Genomic DNA, 14,616 nt, shown 5'->3' on the forward strand with positions numbered 1-14,616 from the left:
GACTTGCTTCTAAGCCTGAGAGCCAGTTAGCTCCCAAACTCCTGAGTAGGCACTGGACTTGTGGAAGCTTCTGGGGAGAACTCAGACTGAATCCTTCTGCCTCTGCTTCCTGAGTGCTGGGTTTATGAGTGTGAGCAACCGTGTGTGTGTGTGTGTGTGTGTGTGTGTGTGTGTATGTGTGGTGTGTTTGTGTGTGTGTATGTGTGGTGTGTGTGTGTGTGTGTGTGTGGTGTGTTTGTGTGTGTGTATGTGTGTGGTGTGGTGTGTGTGTGTGTGTGTGTGTGTGTATGTGTGTGTGTGTGTGTGTGTGTGTATGTGTGTGTGTGTGTGTGTGTGTGTGTGTGTGTAACCAGTAAGCACAAACTTGTTTCCCTGCCTAAACTGGCTTTCTCACAGAGGAGAGGTTCAGATAGAGGCCTAGAGGGTAGGCCTGGCCCTACCTTCTCTGGTTTAGTGCCCACCTTTAAAGCCACCTCGGGACATCTGTGCCCAAACCAGGCCTGCCTGGTGTCTCATTTCCTTGGGTGAGGATGGTCAGACCAGCACAGCAGCCAATGACACAGTCTGCCACTCAGTGCCTCTGTGTCTTCAGAAAGCCATGGGGCCCAGGACCCAAGGGCTCTTGTCTTTGGAAACCCAGGTCTCGGAGCATGCTGCCCTACTGGGTGATTTACAGACACTAAGACATCTCATTATGCTGTTTTACCTGGTACCTGGCAGCTTCAGGAAGGCCCAGTTCCCTTCCATTGGCCCCACACTCCTGCCAGCCTTGGACAAAGCTGTGACATTCAAGAGCCACCAGTGTCAGCATGAAAATACATCACCTTGTGTCTGCTTCCAGGACAGCATATTACCAGGACCATGGTGGCCTAAAACCATGACTTCTCAATTCTGGAGACTACAACATTATTCATTCATTCACTCATTCCTTCACTGAGTCAAGGTTCCTTATATCTGGGGCTGGTCTCCATTTCCCAATAAAATCAAGGATGAGAGTCAACTATTGATCCTCTTGACTGCATCCCAAGCACTGGGATTATAGATGGGCCAATAGCCTTACTGGAGGTATGGCAGAGCCTCACTCGCTACAGGGTGCTCCCTACAGGGTGCTCCCTGCAGGTTCTGGTTATTGTCTCCCTCAAGTCCTCCTTACCCTCTCCACGAAGCCTTCTCTTCCTCTCCTCGAAAGCCGCCAGCCTTAGCAGAGGACCACTCTGATGTATAAGGACCTTCTTCCAAATAAAGCTACACAGATTCCAGGGGAACCTATCAACCTGTCTTTGAGGGACACACGTCAACTCGTAACACCCCATGAGTTGGAAGAATGGACAATGGAGGAACTGGGTTCTGGTGGGAAGAACCAACGCAGAGCTAGGGAGAGTGACTTTGTGGGGTCTTAACTATAGGGCCCAGCCTACCCTGACTCAAGTCCCCTCAAGCACTCATTGTTTTCAGTCCCTTCAAACTTGGAGGTCCATCCCATAGATGTGCAGATGGGGTCCAGGACAGCAGAGAACTGCATGCATCCCTTGTCCTCACCTTCTAGGTTCTCCATTCAAACATCACTTTTTTAGGGCCTCGTACCCTAAATGGCACCTGGTACTCCTCCTCTCCCACCCCCATTTTGATCCCCAAACCCTCTCGGTCCCTTTTACCTTAGAGATACCTGCTTTCTGTCTTCCTTCCTCCTTCTAGAAGCTCCACCAAAAAGAGTCTCTGTCTTGGTCACAAGCACCCAGAACCCAGCTCATCAGGAAGAGGTTCAAAAAACAGACTCTGAACCCACAGAATACTATCATACTGAAATAAGGCCCTGTCCCTGCTCCCAACCTTCCCCCATCTGGATCTTATTAAAAACCCAAGATGCTCCGTCTAACTTTTTCTCTGTGTCTTTCAGCTCGCAAGTCCTTCAACAACAGTTGCATGCTGGGGCTTTTCCTAGACGCAGTCTGGAAGAGGCCTCGTGGCCCAGGCATCAGGTCTTCAAACCCTGACCTGGGAGGATAGCTGTAGTTCAGTGAGGGACTCAGAAACCCTGACCAACCAATGGATGGATGGAGCGGCGCCGAGAAGGCATCTACGGCCTGGCCATAGCTGCCTGCGGCTCCCAAACCTTGTTCAGGTTCCCTGGGTTCTGTGGTCCCCCAGAGTACTACAAAACTCAAGAAGCTCTCTCTCTCAGTCCTCCCCCTACCCCCACAAGTTCTTGCCGCTTCCCAGGCTCCCAGGCTCTGGAGGTGGAGCGTAGGGGGTCTCAGTACAGACGGCATCTGCTTTGCCTCACTGTTCTCTGGAAGGGGCTCTATGGCTTGCTGTTCTGAGTTTGTAGCAGATGTTGCCATGACTGAACTCAGGACCCCCAGCTTTGAGGAGAGGAGGGAGTCTGGGCTCTGAGGACGAGAGGATTGGATCAGGTCAGACTCTTTGTAGCAGTCCACCTTTCCCATTGTCCCCAAGTGTCACACTTTAGCTTAGAGGGACTTACCAGCCTGCTCAATGTCATCAAGGAATGACTCAAGGAAACCTCCCCTCAAAACACACACACACACACTGGCCTTCACTAGAAAGGTCCTGGGCTGCCACCCCCCACCCCCCGCCCCCACATTCAGTTGATGGGAAGCAGCATTCTTTTCATGGGTGAGAACAGAAGAGTGGAAAGACCAATAAATTCTAAGCGGCCCCTGAGACTGCCATTCGGCAGGGAACTGGCCGAAGTGCTGTCAGCACCCAGCCTGGCACAACGGGTGCCTGGCACGTGCTCACCAGCCTCGAGTCCTGGCCCCGCATGCATAGCCCTGGTATCCTGGTTCCCAGGGTTTTCATGTCCCCTGGATGGGCTAAGAAGCTCTGCCTTGCCTGTCACTGGGATCCCCTGGGGATATGAGTCCCTACTGCAGTCTGTTGGCTCTGCCCCCTCCACCCCTGGTGACAGTTCCTCTGATTTATGTGTGGCAAAGACCTCAGTGCCTCAGAGTTGAGTATCAGGAGATGCTGAGAAATCTCTCTGTCCAGCTCCAGGCCACAAGGAGTGGTCTGTCTCTGCTGCTTTTCATTATTCCAACCGACGTTCACTGGTAAGATGTTCCTTGTGATAAGCAGCTTAAGATCTTGAAGCCCCTTCCTGGGTCCTATCCCAGAAGCACCAAGCATGCTTGCACATTTGACTGGCATTGCCACAGAGGTGCCTGTTTTTATTTAAATGGCCCTGAGCAAGACTGACTAAACTAACATTCCCACGCCAACCCTCGGCAGTGCCTCTGGTTTTGGGTAATTTTTTTCCCCCTTAGCTGTCAAGGCAAAAATATAGAAGAATTCTGGTATTACTTAAGGATTGTTGGATTTTTTTTTACCCTTCCCTCTAGAGACCCAAAAATAGCTCACAGATGTGCGGTACCTGCTATTGTTCAAGCTCTTGTTACTTTACCACCAGAACTCCAGCTCTCCCTGTAACCCAAGCCCTGATTTCCAGGTCCATTTTCTGTTAAAAGGGGGCTGTGGGGAAGCCAGCCTGGAGGACGGAAGCTCTAAACATGTCTAAATGTGTCTGGAGCAAATTCCAGGAAACCCAGGCCAGTGAGAAGCCAATTCGTGTGTGGGAGGGGGGTCTCTAGGATTGTGGCCAGGGCAAGAGTGGGCAGTGACTGGGTGCAGGGCCTCAGAGATTTCGGCTGGGGCAGGAGACTTGAGAGGGAAGCCCACCCAGTCCCAGGAAAACTACAGTGAACTTTTCTCTTTCTTTCTCTCTCTCTTTCTTTCTTTCTTTCTTTCTTTCTTTCTTTCTTTCTTTCTTTCTTTCTTTCTTTCTTTCTTTTTTGAAAAGGCAATTTCCCAGCTATTTTTATCACCAAAAAGGAAGAGAGGAGAGAAGAGGGAAGAAGAAAAGAAGAGTAAAAAAAAAAAGGAAAAAAGAGATTGAAGGGAGGAGGAAGGAGTCAACCCTTCCAGTGACTCAGTCCCCTCGGCTGGTGAAGGCTGAGCTGGTACTGAGCCCGAAGGGCGGAGCCTCACAGTTTCGTCCCCTGGGGCCTTTTCTTTTTGGAGAAAGTTCTGAGCTCCAGTGGGCAGGGGGCCAGGCAGGGTGGAGGCTCCCCTCCCCCCAGCGCTGCAGGGGTTCTTGGGCCCCAGGATCCTGGGACTCTGAGGATGTGTGGGCAGACCCTGAGGCCTGGCCAGGCTCCACAACCCTACACAGCATAAGCAGGATAGTATGGTGACAGCTTCCTGTGGGCCCAGCCCCTGCCCAGAGGTACAGTTTCTGGGTTCAGTTTTCCAATTCTGCTTGGATTCCTCTTCCATTAAGCTCCCCTGAATTGAGCAAGGCGGTTCAACTTCTCAGTGTACCCTCACCCACATGACGCCACAGCCAGGCACTGTTTCCCTGGGGCTCTCAGGAAGTAACAGAAGTGATTACTGACCAGCAAAGGCCCCCATCCTAGGCTGTGTGAATAGCTGAGGGGATCTCAGGGCCTGAATAAATTTCAGTGAGGCACTCCTCAGAATATGCGCCCCCCTCACACTCTACCCTCCCCACACACACCTCACTAAGTTTCAGGAGCCCATAAGCTGTTTGAATAGTTTGGGAATTCCTGGGGACAGGCAGATGGCCTCCCTCAGAGGATAGGGTATGGGTCATCAGGCCCGAGGCTATCTCTGGGAGGACAATAGCAAACCTGCCTGGTAGACCAGGCCTGCAGCCTGAGTGCACCTCATGTGGGCCTTGGCAGCTCACCTGCTTGGGAGCTAGGTACCTGTCTCAGGGACTTGCCCGGGCAGCACACTCTTGGGCCTCCCCACAGTAGGAGAGCAGCAGGGCCTGCCTCTGGGATGCTGTTCCTCCTTCTTAGGCTTCCAGGGCAGCAGGAAGCCCTGGGCAGGCTCCCAGCTACACACAGGAGCCATTGACCTTGTCGATGGGCTCAGGGAGATACTAGTCTCTTGCCAAAGGGCTGGTCAGTACATCAGTGGTTCTTCAGGATGCCAGATGCAGCAAGAAACTCTTGAATCTTCCCTGCTGACCTCTGTACCCTCCCTTCAGCCTCCCTTAGTTATGGGTCAATGGGAAACCTTCCTGAGCATTTGGTTCTGGGACCCAGCAGGACCAGTCCCTTCCTCAGAGACCCAAGCAGACAAGGTAACACTAAGGCTTGGTTGACAAAGGTGTAGGGAAGGAGGCCCAGCACTTGGAGGGCATCTTACAAGACAGGGGGCCTGGAATGTGCTTTCGCATTGGCACAGCTGGAATAACCAACACCAGTCACTGGGGAGCCAGCCCCTGCCTGCCTGTCTGCAGCCACAGCTCAGGCCACTGAAAGCACATATGAAGAGATGTTCAAACTTCTGGAAAATGTTCAAAGCAGTGTTTAGTGCAAAAGGTAGAGAGGAATCTACAGATCACTTGGTAGCAGGGAAACTGAGGCCCAGAGGCCTGAGAGGCTCACAGTGAGCCAATCAGTTAGATTCAGAATCCAGGGATCCAGCTCAGAGGCCAATAGATACACCAGGGCCACAGCCTGACTGTGATGGATACAGAAGTTAGCAAGAAGCACGCTCTAGGCTGGGCACTCTTGGATCTCTAAGCCCAAGTGTTGAAAACAGTTGGATTCCAAGGACGGTGATCTGGAACGTTCTCATAGCTACCTGCTCTGCTGGCACTCCACTCGGGACAGGACACTCACCACCGCAGACCACCTCCGCACTCAGCCCTTCCTTCCCCCTCCTCCAGGCTGTCTCCTTTATCACTCCAACCAGGCGACACCATGAAGACATAGATTGTACCCTGAGCTGGCTTGACCTGGAGTGATTCTCCTAGGGACATCTCTGAGCCTCTCCTGAGAACTGGAGCCTCTCATTCTACCTGCACTCACACTTACCGGGGCTTGCAGGGTTCAAGTGCCAAGGTGAGACCCTGCCGGAGGGAAAGGCACCTGAAACCCAGTGCTCCTGGGGACGCTGCTGCCCATCATACCTTCATGCAGACCTGGTCTCTCCAAGACAACCAGGCCATGGTGGTCCGTATTCATGAAGCAGGTAGTTACAGTGTTCCAGGTCTGTGTACCACACAGCACCTGAAGCTGAGTATACAGCAGGTGCTCCATGAAGGCCCGTGTGTTGACCAGCTGTGCTTCAGAAGGGTCCAGGGTCTGGCATGGGAACCCTTCTGGTTTACCTACAGGAGCACTGCTCTTGAGACATGCTGGTGGGGCGGGCAGTGGTGGCGCATGCCTTTAATCCCAGCACTTGGGAGGCAGAGCCAGGTGGATCTCTGTGAGTTCGAGGCCAGCCTGGTCTATAGAGTGAGTTCCAGGACAGGCACCAAAGCTACACAGAGAGACCCTGTTTCGGGGAGGAAAAAAAAAAAGACTTGTGCTGGCGGTCTTCAGGATACCCTGCAGTCCTGACAATGCTCCTGCAGGCATCTGGAGGAATGGAGGAGGGGAACTGACCCAATGCACACCTCCGTGGCTCTCTGTACCAATAGTCTGAGGTGGGCCCCAAGAGAAGAGGTGACTGCCAGCCACTCTGCCTCTCCACTCCTCACTCCAGGCTCTGAAGCCTTACCTGACTGGGAAACTTACCCTGGCTCCTATTATAAGCTGAGACAGGGAGCTAAAAGTGACTTCCCACTGGGGTGGCCTTGCTAGGCACCCTCTTCCTCATTTTCCCTGGGTTTCTGGAAGGTCTCTCTCCTGGCTGCCCAGGCTTTGGTTTTCTTACCCTCTAAGCCCGTTTCCTGGTAGACAGGGAAGAGGAGACCCAGTATCTCCCTCCCTCCCTCCGGCCTCCTGTGTGCAACAGCTTCACACCCACTTGCCAAGAGCTCAGCCCCTGCCCCGCCCCCACCCAGGCCTTTTCTCCGGCCCAGCTGGCTGAGTGTTCTGTAGCTAAGGGTGTGCATCTCTCCTGCCCGTGTGCTTGGCCCCCATCTATAAAGAGAGTCAACGAGTGCCTGGTATCAGTTGGTCTGATGTGCAGCCATATAACTCATTGCTGGACAAAGACACAGGGAAGAGACACAGGCTCGCATGGGCAGAGAGGATGGCAGGTAGGGAGATGCTGCCTGACCGGTGGACCGCTCCCCAGACTCCGGAGGGCTGAGGCTTTCTTTGTATCCAAGCCAGGCTGGGTGGCCCAGGCTGGCAAGGCTGGGATATTATAGTTGCCACACACCTCAGCAGCCGGAGGCCTTCAGGGCCCATCTCGGAAGAGGCACTTGCAGAGTCTTGAGTCTGTGAACTCTGCACAGCTAGCCAGCCCTTCCTTCTATGGAAACGGCTCTCCGGGGCCGCAGATCTGTTATATAAATATTTCTGCAGCACTGGGCGCCTTTTCTCCTGGGTACTGACCCCATGCTGCCACCCCCCAGGTTTGAGGCCGATCTGAGAGGAGCAGGGGAGGGGGCTGGCTAGACAAGCTGTCCGCACCGGCCCTTTAGAGTGCTCTCTAGAAACAGGTGTGTCAAGGGCTGCAGGAGAACTGAGTCCACCTCTGTCTCCCTTGGCAAGAGCTGCCTTCCAAATTCTGGATTCCCGAATTCCTTAGGCTTTTCTGTCTCAGGAATTCTCCTACCAGGTTCCAGTCAGTATTTAAGGCCCTTTCAGCCATTCCTCTGCTCTGGGAGCCTCCTAGGACAATATAAGTTGGGGCTATATCCTGTGTTGCACTCACCATCCTGTTTCGGGATGGGGGGGGGGTGTTGTCCATTGCAGATTCCATTGAACTTTGATTGCACAGGGACAAGGAAGGCATCTTGGACGCCCAGAGCTAACTAGCTTGGCACAGAATGTCCAAGTCTAGCACCGAGGTGGAGAGATACCTGGTCAAAGAAAACCACGTAAGAGAGGCTGCGCGGGTGCTAGCAGACATTGTATTGGGATTCTGCACTTTCGCCGGTCACCTTAGCTGGGCAGGGCCAGGAACCAGTGTGAAGAGTGACCGTGGACCGTCTAGCCGCGGGTTCCTTCTGGGGAGCTAGAGCACAATTTGTTCAGCAAGGTACTGGCCCTTTGGGGAGTTCCCTTGGGGGAGCCCCGAGCTCCCTTCTGTAGAGGCTGCGGGCGCGAAGCCACTATCCTTTAAGGTCAAGCGTTCCGGAAGTCATGGCTAGGGGTGCCTGGTCTCAATCATCCAGATGCCTAAGACCGAGACCAACGGCTCCCAGGAGTGGGGCCCCAGGGCCAGGGACGTATCCAACGCCGTTAGGGTGCGACTTCTATACTCCTGCTCCAGGAGTCCCCCAAACTTGGCTTCAGCTGCTCCTGCCCACGGCCCCAGATCTAGCTCTGGGATGGACCTGGTTCCCGGAGCAGCTTCGCCCTTCCGACAGGGCCTGAATCTCCTACACTATTGAAATGCAAATCATGACCAAATGTCCCTGAGGGAGGCGACACACAAAGCCTGATCCTTCCGCAGCCCCAGCTCAAACTTTTGGTCTCAGTAAACTTTCGAACAAGAAGTAGTCCCTAAGTGCCCGTTCCCTACACCCCCACGCACTTCCTTGTCTTGCAAACCATGGGGTCCCGGCTCGGGACGCTCTCCCTAGCCAGAGAAGGCGCAGAACCCACCAGGGCTCTGGGAGGGACAAGGCCAACGAGGGGTTTGGGGTGCTCAGGGGCCGGGGGCGGAGCGCTGTGGGATGGGGCGGGGCAGGGGCGGGCCCCTACGGGGGGCGGAGCGCACTCCCGTCCTGAGCCTCACTAGTGCCTCTGCCGCGGGAGGGAGCGCAGGGGCGTGGGGCGCAGGGCACGGGCGCTGGGCGCGGGTGCGAGCGCAGTGAAGGAACGAGCCGGGGTGCCTAGTAGGGCTGGGGAGACCCTGAGAGCCCAGCGCCGCCCACCCGCCAGGAAAGAGAGGGCAGCTGTGGGTGGACGCCCGCGGGACCGCCGGTGGTGCGCGAGTACGTCCGATCCCTGCCGGCCACCGCAAGAGGCCGCCGCCCCAGCAGCGGGCAGCCGGCAAGCAGGCATGCCGCGGCTTCTGGCGCCCTTGCTCTGCCTAACTCTGCTGCCCGCGCTCGCCGCAAGAGGTAGGCGTCTGCGAGCCCGCAACTTCGCGCGCCTTTCGGAAACTTCGGCTGCGCCCTGCGCGCGCCCTGGGTGGATGGGAGTGAGGGCACCAGCTGCCAGAGTTGGGAGCCAGAGCGGGCCGATCGGACATGGGAGCTTTCCGGCGTCCTCGCGTGTGAGGGGGACTCCTTCTCCTCAGCCCTCCTTCCGGGTGAACTCGCTTTACCCAGAGCACCCGAAGACGTTGGAAGCTCGGTGTGGGGCGCTGGGGCTTCGGGGCCCGAGGCCCGGGAGGCTCAACCCTGGCTCGCACTTGGGCAGCCGCTCCCGGGGCTCGCCGCGGGGGCGGACAGGCTGCCTGCGCCTGCTTCTTTTCGATTTGAATCGAATCGGTTTTGGTTTCCTGTTGCTTCTTGGGACCATTATTTTCTTTCTTCTTCGCCTCTGGCCCATGCTGGGGCGGATGTTGGGGCTCTGTGCTCGCCTTGCTTAGCGCGGGGTGGGGGCGATGTGTCCTGGACTCCCAGTGCTCGGTTTTGGGATCGCTGTCCCCGCTAGGGACTCAAACTTTTGAAGAGAGGCGATGTGCAGGCGGCTTGCTGCCTAGGGTGGGGGTGGGACTGACTCACTTTGGAAGTTTAGGACTCCTGCGCCGGCAGAGACTAGAACCTGAGGTGGGGTGGGGGGGCACTTATTTCCCTGCCGGCTTCACGGAACGGGGGACTCCTGAGGAGTATCGTAGTGACCAGTTGCACCCGTCTCCCAGTAATTGGAGGGGAGAACTGCCTGCCCTTTTCTTAAAAGTGGGAGTTTTATATGACACTCCAGTTCGGCCCCCATACAGGGGCTTAATTTCTGGAGCTCCTTAAGATGGGGGTGGGAGAGACTTGATTAAGAGCCCCTTCCCGAGAATAGGGTGGAATTCCTTCCAAGTGCGGGCTCTAAGACCCCCTCCTTGGGTGCGGCGGGGGCTGCCCCTGGAGATGCCTGCGAACAGGTATTGGGTGTCGGAGGAGGCGGGGCAGGTCTCCGGGTGCGGCCCGCTGCCCCAGGAGGCGGCCCTGGCGCGACAATGGGCCGCTCTGATTCCCTGGCCGGCGCTTTGTTGGAGGGCGGGGTGGCGGGCTCCGCAGCTGTCGCTTTTTCCCACGATCGGGGGAGCTGAGTGTGGCCGCCCCCTCCCTCCTGCAGTCCCCTCGTATCTTGTGTTTGAACTGAGGCAAGAGTGGAGAATGGTTGGGGGCTTTGCTGGGCTTCTTAATCCACACCCACTTCTGGCTGTGTGTTTAAGAAGTTTGGGAGAATGTCCCAAGTCACTCAGTTCTTTCTGTTGCTGTCCACTTCGACTCACTGAGTGGAGTTGTACACCTGCCACCTAGCCAGCCTATCCTTTTCCACTGATTTTCTGACTATAACAGTGTGAGCAGAAAATTGATCCCGAAGGGTTGCCCAAAGTCCCCACCCCCACCTCCCGACTTCCAGTAACTCTAGTACACAAGAAAGCAGTAGTCTCCATGCACCATCAGGACCACTAGGAGTCCGCTGCCCAGAACCCAGACTGACCTCTCTTTTCTGACCCTTCCCTAGGCTTGAGATGCTCCCAGCCAAGTGGGACCTGCCTGAATGGAGGGAGGTGCGAAGTGGCCAACGGCACCGAAGCCTGTGTGTGAGTACCGCCCCTGAGGGGACCTGTTGCTTTTGTCAGAGCAGAGCCCCTGCCTTCTGGGGACAGAACACTGGGCCATTGTCTTCGGAAGACAGCCCAGAGGCTGAGTGCAGTCACGTGCTGACTTTTATTGGACAAAGTCTGGCAATTACTTAATCACCAGCAATTATGCCGCGTGTGGAGCTACTCTGGCCCCTGGAGGTTGGCACACTCCTTCATGGGCCCCCTCAGGCTCCTGGGAATCCATGGTACCCTAATTCTTATTTTAAATGTTTGAGAAACAGTTGTCTTTGATGGGCAGTCTGGATCACTTACTGTGAGTCTGAGCCTCCACCCCTGTCACCTGGGAGCCCTCTTCTGGGCAGAAGAACACTAGGCAGAAAATTGCCCTTTTATTTTGTTTTGGTTTCTGGTTTTTGCTTTCTTGAGACAGAGTCTTACTAAGTAGCTCTGGCTGTCCTGGAACTCACTATGTAGAGACCTTTAACTCAGAGATCTGCCTGCCTCTGCCTCCCACGTGCGAGCACCCTCACGAGCCAGTGGAAAGTGCCTGTTTTAAGACAAGGCCCACCTCTCGTTGCCCCTTGGGTTCAAGGTGAGGTTGGGAGAAGTTGGGAGAAGTTGGAATGGTCCCTGTTGGCACTGCAGCCCGGGTGGTGGGTGTGGGTAAGTGCTGGAGTCTGGTTTCTATCCTGGCAGCTGCAGCCCCACCTCCGGACTCTATGCCAGAGGTTCTCAGCCTCAGGTCCTCAGCTGTGAAATGGGCGTGACTTGGGGGTGGGAAGGTCTGTCCCATGCTGGGAAATCCTTTTGGGAAGGATCCCTGCCTGGCTGCCCCAGAAGACCAGCCAGCCAGGACAGGTTTCCACGGGGGCTAGGGCTGGTGCCCTTCAACTTGAGCGCCTCTCTGACGAGACTAGCTAGGTGCTGGAGGCTGAGGCCTCCCCTGGAGGCTGCAGACAGAAACGGCTCCAGCCTGCATGGCGCGCCCTCATTCCAACCGCTGAAGGGCCCATCCCCTTGACAACGGGCACTGCTGCCTACAGTACCCGGCCTGTGGGCTGCAGCCCCACCTCCCTGGCCGGCCCGCCCTGTACTGAAGCCAATTAAGCAGGTCTGTGAGCAGTTTATTGGACAAAGCCGATTGTGCCTCTGTCAGACACTAATGAATGCACACTACTTTTTTTTTTTTTTTTGCTTTTTTTGGGGGGCCCCTTTCTCCCCCCTGCAGAAGCCTCACGGACGCTTGATGCCCTAAATCTTATTTCCTTCCATTCAGAGGCCGACAGCTGGGATTCAGTAGAAGGGCAGCGGCTATTGTTGGGAGGCGATTAATGCTGTGTGATTAATTATGCGTGGCTTCCCAGAATGCACAACCCCCTTCCCCGCCGCCGCTGCCGCTCTGTACTCCTTGCTCTGCCTGCCTCACTGGAAGGGCAGGGCTGAAAGGTTTCTTGGGCTTACTTCTTACTTCAGACTGAGGAAGGTGGGGGTAGCTTCTTCTTGGCCCCGCCAGGCGATGGGCACAGGCTGGCCTGCTGCAGGCCAGCTCACTTGTTCTGCACTGTCTGGTCGAGTTGGGCACAGGGTACAGCCTGCTTCCTGCAGTCCCACCAATGGCTTGCATCTTAGCGTCTGTGTGAAGACCTCTCAAGCCAAAGACAAAACGGTGCTGTACTTTCTCTCCCACCTCCCAAACTTGGGGAAGCTGCTTGCAAATCCCTTGCCGTACAAGCCAGGCCAGCAAAAAGATCTCGGTGCCAGGCCTTCTGTCTTGCACTGGATCCTAACGCCCTTCCTCCTTGGCGGAAAACTTGCCTCAGTTTGGCTCAGAGTTCCACGGAGTTCTAGCCACAGAGGCCCCATTGTGCTCACTCCGTAAGTCCAGTGAGATGAAATTGATATGCTCGCTTCTGGTCAGCAGAGCTGGAGGCCGAGGCTACAGCTAGGCCTGGCTTGTGGTGGACACAGGTCTGGACTCACTCTGCAGTTTAGGGGACTTTGCAGCCAATGCATGGAGGGGCTCAGCTCACTGTCTGGGCTTGGGTGCTTGAGGACACCCCCTCCCACACACACCCCATTCCTTGGAGGCTTTTATGTTTCTACTTCTGTCCACTTCTTCAGATGGCCACAGCACTCACGGAGGGGTCCACCTCTCCTGGCTGAGGAGAGGAAGCTTCCCCTTTTGCTCAAGGGTAAGCCTGGAGCCTGTAGACCTCTGTCACACCTAGCCATGAGTGGTTTTGGCTTCTGGTGCTGCCTACTCTGAGAAGGGCCTGGGAAGGATGGAGTCATGGTGAATTAGTACCTTAGTATCTCTTCTACCCCAAACAGAAAAATTTCCCCAGAAGCTGCTGGACAGGGAGTTTCAGGATTTAGGATTGAAAAGTGAATCCTTGCCGGGCGGTGATGAGGGCGTTTTCTAAATGCATTTAGAAATCAGGTGAACTAGCCAGAGAAACTTGAGATGATGGATGATAATCTTGGGACACTCTACATCTGAGGTCTGACCTCAGCCTCGCCATCTTTAAATCGGGACAGGTACAGGATTGATGTCTCGGTGGTGCATAAGGATTGAGTAAGAGCTGTGAATACTAGACACTGTAGAATGTCTGGGTTCTTTGCATGCTGCCCTTTGCATGGTGAGCTCGTGGGGCTGGTTTCAAGGGCCTCGTTCTCCTATATTGAGTCGGTTAATGAATGAATTCACCATCCCAAAAGTGCTATCTGGTTGGGCCTGTTTGGATTTCTGTTTAGGAATGAGCTGTCTGGTTCTAAGGATTCTTACCTATAGTTGTCAGCTTTTTTGACTTCCTTGTTTGGACTCTGTGTCTGTGTTCTCACAGCAGGCATATGTATGGAAGTCAGAGGACAACTTTTGCGAGTCAGTTCTCTCCTGCCTCTGTGAGATCTGGGGATCTAAGTCAGGTCGTCAGGCTCGTACAGTAAATGCCTTTACCCCCTGAGCCATCTCGCCGCTCCACACTTAAAAGCGATTGCTGTGTTCTGAGTTCCACTCCAGGTATGGCCCAGAACTGGGCCAGGACCACTGGGGATTAAGAGAGTCGTCCAGCATGTATGTGACACATAACGGGCGTCCAGCATGTATGTGACACGTAGCAGGCAAGCCTGCCCCACTGTGGCCTGACAGGACTCCCAGCAGATCAGCCAGATCAGTCATGCTTGGCCCTGGAGTGTCTCAGCTGATGCCGTTTCCTCCCTTCCTCCAAAGTATGTGTGATAGCCACATCCCTGGCCCATCACTTCCCGCCCGCCTGGTGAGGAAACAGGGGTGAGACCGGAAGTGATTGGTGGGCTGAGGAGGGACCCAACACAATGTCCTGTGTCTTCCGTCATCTGGCCCTGCCAGTGTTCCGTTGAGTCACTTGCTGTCTCGGGTTGGTCCCATCCTCCCCGGGTAGGAGAGCCGAGGCTGTCCCAGGCCTGCCTGTGAACAGTGCCATGTCTGGCCTTCAAGGACATGAGGTTAGAAAAACAGGTGAGCCAGGTGGCGGCGGTGGCGCACGCCTTTAATCCCAGCACTCGGGAGGCAGAGACAGGCCTCTATGAGTTCGAGGCCAGCCTGGGCTACAGAGTGAGTTCCAGGAAACGCGCAAAGCTACGCAGAGAAACCCTGTCTCGAGAAAAAAAGAAAAGAAAAGAAAGAAAGAAAAACAGGTGAAAAACTGCCTCACAACCTCACTTGTCATGGAACCTGTGGGGAGATGTCCAGGTACTGGAACACCTGAGTAGAGGCGGGGTGTTCCATGAAGGAAAGTGTCTCTGTGGGCAGCCGTGCCTCTGGCCAGCAGCCAACAGTTTTTCCATTGAAGGAATAATAATAATGCTAAAAGGAGAGAGACAGAGAGCAAGCTGTGACCTCAGCAGGAAGAGGGTGGGGTCGGGCAGACAGGAGAGCCCTGTTTCAAGGAGCCAAGCAGGGTGTAG

At 55.1% G+C, this 14,616-nt stretch overlaps 1 protein-coding gene across 1 annotated transcript in view; it reads left to right on the top strand.

The window, feature by feature from the left end:
- Nucleotides 1-8,701: 8,701 nt before the first annotated feature.
- Notch1 (notch receptor 1) overlaps nt 8,702-14,616 on the top strand; it is a 46,979-nt gene continuing 41,064 nt past the window's right edge. Inside the window, exons 1-2 of the mRNA XM_015999447.3 lie at nt 8,702-9,022; nt 10,590-10,668. Of these exons, the coding sequence (XP_015854933.1) occupies nt 8,962-9,022; nt 10,590-10,668 (140 nt within the window). The 5' untranslated portion in view covers nt 8,702-8,961. The remainder of the gene's footprint in view (nt 9,023-10,589; nt 10,669-14,616) is intronic.

Source organism: Peromyscus maniculatus, chromosome 4, assembly GCF_049852395.1.
Source record: "Peromyscus maniculatus bairdii isolate BWxNUB_F1_BW_parent chromosome 4, HU_Pman_BW_mat_3.1, whole genome shotgun sequence".
Classification (NCBI taxonomy): domain Eukaryota; kingdom Metazoa; phylum Chordata; class Mammalia; order Rodentia; family Cricetidae; genus Peromyscus; species Peromyscus maniculatus.